A 9453-nucleotide genomic window follows, 5' to 3' on the forward strand; every position below is an offset into this window, starting at 1 on the left:
CTATTTGTCCCTTTAAAATTTCGCTTCAGACTTCTCTGTACCATTTCACATTTAAAAGTTTATGCCTTTTAAAGATAAATGCATCAAAACACACACGCAAATAGGTGTGCATTTATTATCGTACATATGTTTCCTTTGTTTTTGTATGCCACCTTTCCTCCATCTTGGAGCTCCGGGCAGCTTACAAAAATGGCCCCCAGAAATTCAAGCCCATACCGCTTCAAGCCCGTTCGCTTCAGCAAGACTGCAGCATCACCTGCGTTTCAGACAGATGAAAGCACTAACCTCGGAATCTTTCCTTTTTTAAACATATTTGTTTATTGTGAATGTTGAAAAACATCGAATGATTGTTAACACAAAAGACGATGTGATTGGAGGGAGAGGAAATGGCAAATTACCGTCAGAGAATTGGAAGACCCTTCATCAACAATAATGCAGAACAGCTTTTGCCAACCTAGCGCCCTCCAGGTGTTTTGGAGGGTGCCAAGGGTGGCAAAAGCTGTCATACAAACAAATGCATTCGAAAGAGGGAAAAGGCTACTCAGATGGAAATAAACACCTCCAAAGAGTGTCGTCATGATTAGGAATACAAGTGAGCAGGTTATTTTTACGCCAAAGGGAGAGGGAAAAAATCTTGCTTAACACAAAAGATAATATTATTATTTTTAAATCAGTTATCATATACAATAAAATGCTTGTGAAACCAATAGTCTCTTTCGCAAAGATATTATTCTGTGCCTTCGGTGCTGGGAGACAGTTGCTTCAACTGGGAGAGGCCTCTTTTCTATCCATCGCTTGCAGCAGATAATCCATCATCTAATGAAGACACAGAGAGAGGAAAAAGAATAACAGTGAGAGGGCAATCTTGACAAAAGCCTCTGCAGTGATGGGTGCAGAGGTCATAGGTCCCTCAACCAGCTCCAGCCCAGTATGTTTCACTGCTGGAGGTGAAGGGCTTCCACAAACAGGAGCCAACTGGGTGGCTCCCCACATTTCAGTGGGGCAGACTAGGACTGGTAGGGGTGGGGAAGGCAGAAAACCAAGAACAGGTAGTGCCAGAGCCACCCACTGACTATTTGTAAGCAGGGCCAGATTTAGGTCTGACGAGGCTCTCAGCTACTGAAGGTAATGGGGCCCTTTATATGTCCAGCTGTCCTTTGTCAACAACAAGTTGTCGCTGTTTTTTGTGTTGAATATATGCTATATGGTAATTTGTGGACCTAATAGGTATCTAAAGCCATTTGCACATAACAAAATAGGTATTTTATCAAGTAATTGTTGAACTGAAATACAATGAAGAAGAAGTATATTAATAGTGAAATACAATTAAGAAGAAGTATGTTAATAGTGAAATAATTATTAAGCTCCAACTTAAAATGATTTTTTATTCATAACAAACGTAATAATGTAAACACATTGGCATTTGGCAATAACAAAAATTCCTTTATTTGTTTTTTATATTTTGGAAATGTACATGCAGGTTTTTTCCCTTTAAATTTTTTTGGGGCCCCCAAGAGAGTGGGGCCCTAAGCTATAGCTTATTTAGCTTATACGTAAATCCGGCACTGCTTGTAAGTAAGGCTGGCGTTGGACAGGAGTTGGTCGAAGGCAGACTGGCAGCGTATTGGCCCATTTGCCCTGTATAGACTAGCCTCCACTAATGCCAGCGCTGGTGTGACAGGAGAGCATTCTCCACCAGACCCGAGGCAGCAGGACAGAGTAGGAGGACCAAGAGTGACCATGTGGCAGCAGATATCACTGTGGTTGGCAATTGTCTCAAGAGACAATGGTGTGGCCCTGTGAGGGTGAAGTCGAATCACTGCATTAACAGCACTGAAGTGACCTCCTCAGAGGTCAAGCTTGGGCAGTGTGTATGGAGTCTTTTAATGAACTGAACAGAGTGGAAGATTATGAGTCACAGGGCTGGGAAGAGTCAACGAATATATCAGTGCTTATCTTATCTTTCGGTTGCTATTTTGTCAAGGTTGTTAAATTGTTTTATAGATTATGACCACTGTAGTACTTTGAGCAATCCTATAATATGACTTTTGTTGCGCTGTTTAGCTTATCTTTTCCAAGTTGTGACTGTAATTGTTTTACTGGTGAATTGTAATTGTTTTCACTGATGGTTTGTTAACTACTCTGTCTAGTTTATGTTGCATTTGCGGTGTTCTATTATGTTATTGTTACAGTGGTACCTCGGTTTTCAAACGTCTCCATTGACGAACATTTTGGTTTTTGAATGCTGTAAACCTGGAAGTAAATGCTTTGGTTTTCGAAAACGCCTCAGAAGTTGAACATGCTATGTGGCTTCCATATTCAGTTTTCTGTATTGAGGCTTCCGTATTGAGTTTTTGGTTTTCGAATGTTTCGGAACTCGAACGGTCTTCCGGAACGGATTACGTTCAAAACCCGAGGTCCAACTGTATTTATTGTTTGTAAGCCACTTTGCGATTCAGTTGCATGAAAGCAGTATATTAATATAATCAATCATTCAACAGATGGGGATAGTTAAGCGACACAGGAGGAACAGCCAGGGACTGCTACTACTGCCCCACATCTCTCATCTGCTGCCTGACATAGCTGCCTCACTATAATGATAACAATACCGCTCTCCACTTCCACAACATATTTAAAAGGGCATTGGATGTCAATCACCCAAAGGCCTGGTTAAAGAGGAACGTTTTCGCTGAGCACCCTTAAGGTGTATAATGAAGGCGCTGGCCGAACCATGTCAGAATAAAGTCATTACTTGGGGCTGTAGTTCATTTACTGCCGCCCCAAGCACAAATCAATCAGTTTTTCTAGAAAATTAAATCAAAATAATCAGAAAGGGAGAGCTGTTTCCCCTTCGGTATAGCAAGCTTCCCAGTACCTCATGACAGTACGTTATTTATGTTTCAACAAGCTAAAAGGTGCTTTGTGTAAATTGGGAGGTTAAGAATATGCTCCACAGGTAAGAGTTCCAAGATCCAGTCTTTTGCCATTTGTAGGGCACTTCCAGATTGTCACTATTACAGGATGGGATTCAATTACATACCTTCAAATTCAGGTTGTGCAATTATAGTTGACTGAGAGGTCCTCACAGCCCCATTTAGGATTCTAGGTAATGCTTGAAAGCGGTTGGTTTTTTAATTGGGGAGCAGTTGTAGCTCAGTGGTGGAGCATCTGTTTTGCAGGCACAAGCTCCCAGGTTCAGTCCACAGCACCTCTGGGTTGGTAAATCCCTGCTTGAAATCTTAGAGACCCAATGCTGGTCAGCAGAGACAGTGCTGAGCTGGATGGACCAATGGTCTGATTTAGCATAAGTTACCTCCACAGAGCTAACTGTTAAACCACAGAGCCTAGGACTTGCCGATCAGAAGGTCGGCGGTTCGAATCCCCGCGATGGGGTGAGCTCCCATTGCTCGGCCCCAGCTCCTGCCAACCTAGCAGTTCGAAAGCACGTCAAAGTGCAAGTAGATAAATAGGTACCACTCTGGCGGGAAGGTAAACGCCGTTTCCGTGCGCTGCTCTGGTTCGCTGGCCACATGACCCGGAAGCTGTACACCAGCTCCCTCGGCCAATAAAGCGAGAAGAGCGCTGCAACCCCAGAGTCGGCCACGACTGGATCTAATGGTCAGGGGTCCCTTTACCTTTTTTACCTCCCCACATGTTCCTATTTTGAGGCTCAACTTGCTGACCTTCTCAGATGTATTTTCACCTCTGTTGAACCATGTTTGGCATGTTTGTTTGAAGGAAACAAACCGAAAGGAAACAAACTGTGACAGGAAGCTTCCCATGTTCAAATTGTCAATGAAAGCGTTGGAAGTGCTGCAGCAAGGATCATTCAGTTTGCAACTCAAAGGTTAACTCTGTGATCAATAAGTCAGCTAACCAACAGGGGGATGGTGGAAGTGTTGCTTAGCAACCAGACAGAGCAGCTTGACATTTACTGAGGCAGAACACACTCTGATTGGCTGTGCAGTTCTCAGGGAACTTTCCCTCTGTGTGTTTGGCTGAATGTTTCCCTGCTGCTTACAAGGCCTGAACTAAGAAAGGCAAAATCCCTCTGCTCGTTCCTCCTCAAATTATACACTTTGTTCAGTTTGCTCAGTAAAGTGTTGTCAGGATTTCTTTCCTCTCTGGACTCCATCTACATTATTGAAGTGACTTTTGTCAACACAGAGATGAAGGGAAGCGTTTACACTTACGTCTTTGAGGCTGCTGTTGTCCTCTGCCTCCCAAGCGCTCTTGATAGGAAACGGAGATTCTTCCCTAAGAACCTGAGCACTTTGGTTTTCGTTCCCCTCAAGAAGCTGAAGGAACTGCTTGAATGTTTCCTCCCAGTGCAGATAGTCTCCCAGTTGCTTGGCATTATCGGGTAGCAAAGAGAAAGGTGACTCACTTCGTTCTTCATATATGTTAGGGAAATCTCCGCTGCTCTTTTTGCCCATGAAGTGCCCTGCAAGAGGAACCGAAATGCCATGAAAGTGGTGCCAAAAGTCATAGAACTGTAGATTGTCCAACCCCTGCAATGCAGAAATCTTTTTGCCCAATGTGGAGCTCAAACCCACTGTTATGTACTGAAGTTCTCACCCTGGGCCAGCAGGGGGATACTGTAGATAGTTTTCACTCAGGTCCACATATGCAAATAAGGGATTGAAAGTGACGTTCAGTGATTGGATAGTTACAGAAAATGGTTACTGTTGCGTTCTAGTGGAGCTCTATATAAGCAGGCTGGCTGAACCCTTCAGTTCAGTTATGTTCTGGCCTGTGAATAAACAAGAGCTGTTGAAGAATCGATGTGTCGTCTGATATGTTCACCCACAACTTAACACCCACGACCCTGAGATTAAGAGTCTCATGCTCTACAGACTGAGCTATCTGCTTTATGCTGTGATTCTATCGTCCGGCAAGGAATGCCTGAATCAGACAGAAGTGCATCAAAGTTGGTACCCTCATAAGAGTACCAGGCTAGCAGAGTGGTGATGGCAGCCATTGTGAAATTATTTAGGGTGCTTCTGGGCACAGGTAATCCAGTCTAGGAAAACATTATTTGTAGCTTTTGAAGCCCTACAGAAACATGCAAAAATTATGGGCGAAAATAGACATGAAAGACCTTTTCCTGACTTTAACCCTATTCCTGCCGGCCACCTTGCCACCTTTGGGCTCATCTACACTTTCAGTTGCTGCGTATTTTTATCATATTGTGCACCAATTAATTTTCCCAGGTGCGAGGGCTATCCTCATTGTTCCTCGGCTGTGCCGTATGAAAATCCGATCTTAGCTGCTGACTTGTATCTTATCCGAATGCACAGAAAATCAAGAGGCAGATTTTGCTCAATTGAGCTTCAGTTCAGTGGGTAAGGTCAAATTTTCCGAAGGCACAGCTGCAGAACAAGAAAAATTCTCGGACCCTGGGCAACTAATCAGAACACAATACGATCAAACACAGGACGAGCGAAAGTGTGGGTGAGCCCAATGATGACCTCCCCCAAGCTGCTTTCCCCCAACCCAATGTCCCTGAAAAAGACACATATATCTAGAGAGCAGGAGGAGAAAAGCAGTGTGGGGGAGGGTGATTTTGATGGCTGGTGGGGAAAGGGTGAAGAGCTTCCATTTCTCCAGCAACTTGTCTGCTCAAAAGCAAAGCCTCTCTTGGAGCTTGTTCTAGTTAAATCAATGTTACTTGCAACTACATATGTAAAGTTCTGTTGGGATGAGCTGTGTTCCCATCATATCATTTCTACTCTCCGGAATAAATTGTCACCTGTCTCCAGGCAGGCAGTATCATCTCCTGCAACTGCAATAGGTGCTGGTAGCGTCGGGAGGTTAATACCACCATGTTAAGGGGTTTGCAGCCAACTATACTTATAGGTGCTCACTGGAAGGACAGATCGTGAAGCTGAGGCTCCAATACTTTGGCCACCTCATGAGAAGAGAAGACTCCCTGCAAAAGACCCTGATGTTGGGAAAGATGGAGGGCACAAGGAGAAGGGGATGGCAGAGGATGAGATGGTTGGATAGTGTTCTCGAAGCTACCAGCATGAGTTTGACCAAACTGCGGGAGGCAGTGGAAGACAGAAGTGCCTGGCGTGCTCTGGTCCAGGGGGTCACGAAGAGCCGGACATGACTAAACGACTAAACAACAACAACAATACTTATAGGTAGTCTCTCTTTGCCGGACCCTATGCTTGAAGTTGCATGACGGGCGTCATGACAGACACCACACCAAATTATACCAGGTGGCAAGCAGGGCCACCACAACTGCAGAGATACCTGTAGGCAGTCTTCGTGGACCGTTCAGCACTCTTAGATATTTTGTCATGCAGTCATGGGCGTGAGAGGAATTACCCTCAAACAGAGAAAAGCCACAGATTCACAGATGTGAACCAATCCTGTGATTTCCTGCCCCCCCCTCTCTCTCTCACACACACACAACCCTCTTCTGTAAATCCATGCACTCAGTTATGGAAGACTGGAACTGTCTGCATGGAAGAAATATGTGATAGCATGAATGAACCATCTCAAGGAGAAAAGCAAAGTGGCGGCAGATACTTGTGCATAGTACAGATGTGTGGAGGAGGAAGAAGAAGAGGAGGAGGAGGAGGAGGAGTTTGGATTTGATATCCCGCTTTATCACTACCCGAAGGAGTCTCAAAGCGGCTAACATTCTCCTTTCCTTTCCTCCCCCACAACAGACACTGTGAGGTGAGTGAGGCTGAGAAACTTCAGAGAAGTGTGACTAGTCCAGCAGCTGCATGTGGAGGATTGGGGAAGCGAACCCGGTTCATCAGATTACAAGTCCACTGCTCTTAACCACTACACCACACTGGCTCTCACTGGATGCTACAGATAAAGGGGGAGGTGGCTTAGAGAGATCAATGCAATATTTCGCAAGCTATTTCTAATAGGGAAGGGCTATGGCAGAGCAGAACATTCCAGGTTCAATCCACAGCATTTCCAGCTAGAGCTCAGAGGACCTATCTCTGAAAACATGAAAACAGCTGCCAATCCGTGTAGGCAGCACTGGGTTAAGTGGACCAGGGCTCTGATTGTGAATAAGGCAGCGTTCTGTCTTCGTAATGGCAGGAGAGACAAGGCATAAATTTTATAAGAAGATGTAGGGACCAACTTGTCAGGGATCCTATTGTTCATCTAGTACAGGGGTCTGCAACCTTTAAGACAAAAACAGTCACTTGGACCCGTTTCCGAAGGAAAAAAAACTGGGAGCCGCAAAACCGGGAAGGTGACGTTGGGACGGTGCGTGACTAACGCACGCCCCGCCCCCATGCGACGTCACAGCCAGTACAGCGCCCGCCACAGTGGGGAGTGTCGGGGCGCACAATGCGCCTCCTCCCCTTGCTAGTATCCGCCCCGGAGCCACGGCAAAGATGTAAAAGAGCCACATGCGGCTCCGGACCCGCGGGTTGCAGACCCCTGATCTAGTACAACCTTTGCTCCTTACAATAGGATATCCTGAAACTAAAGTAGCTCTAGCAGATACCAGTGCAATGACAGCCTAAGAAAAACCCTGATAGTTTAGACCAGGGCTCTATCTAGCCCAACAGCGGCTGGCTGGCCAGATACATGAATGGAGAGCAACAGTGCTCCCTGATTGGTTTGTCCTCAGCACCTGGTATTCAGAGCTATACTCTCTCTGTCAATGGAGATTTCATTTAGTTCTCCTATATCTTAATAGAAAACTCAGTTCTCTTGAGTTTAGAACTCCATGTAGCTCAAATGGCAACACCATCCACAGTTCATCAGTATGTTTTAGCAAGCTTGGGGCCACCCCAAGTACCTCACTCCCACTCAAAAAAAAAAAGCTTGAGGGGGGGAACCCAAGTGAGGGGTGTTTAATAGCAGCCGACTGAGGACCAAAGATGTTCATTTGGCACAGAATAGAGTTGAGGAACAGGAAATGAAGAAGTGGGGAGGAATGGAGTATCCTGGCAAAAGGCATGACAAGCTGATTGGCTGGGACATTGAACAGGTGCACTCCACACTGCAATGTTTTGCTGACCTACTTGTCAGGACTGAAAAGACCCAAGGGATGGGATTCTTCTCCGTCGAACCTAGTGGTGATTATGACTACAGGGTAGCAAAGCCCCCCCCCCCCAAAAAAATAATGACCTGCTGTGTGAAGTCGCAATTTCTTTTCCAAAACAGGAAAATAAAAATCAGCAGCAACGCATCTGTCTGCACACGGAATAGATTGACACGAACAGGATGGAGGGGATAACGTGATGCGGCGCGGGAGCGAGGCAAGCTAGAGGGGATGCTCACTGGAAACGGGAGGCATTGCATCGCCAAGTTGGGTACCGAGCTTGGCTGGGAGGAAAATGATAACGGACGGATGGATGCTCTCCAAGCCAGCTTTTCAAAGTTGGGGGAAAGTACGAGATCCCTCCCTCCGTCCCTCTAAAACTCACTCTCCTTCCCTCCGCTCAACCCTCACTCCCTGAATGCTACTCGCTCCCCCTGCAGAAACGGCAATTGTAAGCTCCTCACGGCAAAGACCTCGCTCTCTTTTCACTTTCCCTCGGGGCTGATGCTCCACTGTCAAGCGCCAACCGCGGCGTCGGGGTGGGGAGAGAAAGCGCGCGCCACACACACACACACACACACATATTTGGCGACCGTGGGCGCCCAGCAGTTCGTGCATACTCACCCACAGCCCAGTGGCTGCCCCGGGGGTAGACCTTGGCCATGGGGGACGCCCCCTCGCTGCCTTGCAAGGGCGCGGCGCGGACGCCACGTCCCTCCAGCAGCAGCGCAAAGGCGAAGAGACCCAGGAGCGAGAAGAGCCCGCGGGGCTTCGGCAGCAGCTGGAACTCGGGGCGCGCCATGGTGCGTTCCGGGCTTGGCCTCGACGGGGCGGCTCGGCGCTCTGCTTGATCAAGGGCAGCGGCGAGTCGCGGCGGAGACTGAGCGCGGCGCTGCTTCTGCCTCCTCGGCCGGGACCTGCCTTTATATGCAGGCTGGGCGAGGGGGCAGGAAAGGTCAAGCCCTTAACGCCTCCCCTCGAGGGCGCTGCTGGAGCAGCGCCTCTCCGCCCGCCTGACTGGCTGGCTGGCTCGACGGCGAAAGCGCAACCCATCGCTCCTCCTTCCTCTGACGCCCACCCGTCCAGCCATCACTGCTTCAGTGCTACCCTCTGGGGGAAGGTTCCCCCACCCCACTCTCCCCCGCCCCGTCTGTGGCTTCAGCAGCTGCACGGCAGGCTGCCAGCACCAGTCTTACAGGTAAAGATACCCCCCCCCACCGCTCAGATTCAAGGATGGATAAAACGGCACCTGGAGAACTTCTGCCTGTTGGAAAACAGCGCCCGTCAGAAATATGAGAGCCCCATGGCAGGCGAGGGGCGGGATAGCAATTCTGAATAATGCCAGAAGGGGTGGCGTCAGCTCCCAAAGCTCAGCCTTGTGAAGTCCTCCTAAAGGAGAGGGTGCCTCTGAAACAGTGCAG

The 9453-nt window shown here is 47.6% G+C and overlaps 1 protein-coding gene across 1 annotated transcript; it reads right to left on the reverse strand.

The window, feature by feature from the left end:
- Positions 1–294: 294 nt before the first annotated feature.
- On the reverse strand, positions 295–9051 carry GRP (gastrin releasing peptide). The gene is made up of 3 exons (XM_083703759.1): positions 8657–9051; positions 4194–4444; positions 295–816 (listed from the first exon to the last, which is right to left on the reverse strand). The coding sequence occupies exons 1-3, from the start codon at positions 8832–8834 to the stop codon at positions 763–765; spliced, it is 483 nt and encodes a 160-aa protein (XP_083559885.1). The 5' UTR covers positions 8835–9051; the 3' UTR covers positions 295–762.
- Positions 9052–9453: the final 402 nt, after the last annotated feature.

Source organism: Podarcis gaigeae (genome assembly GCF_964106915.1).
Source record: "Podarcis gaigeae genome assembly, chromosome: 11".
NCBI classification, from domain to species: domain Eukaryota; kingdom Metazoa; phylum Chordata; class Lepidosauria; order Squamata; family Lacertidae; genus Podarcis; species Podarcis gaigeae.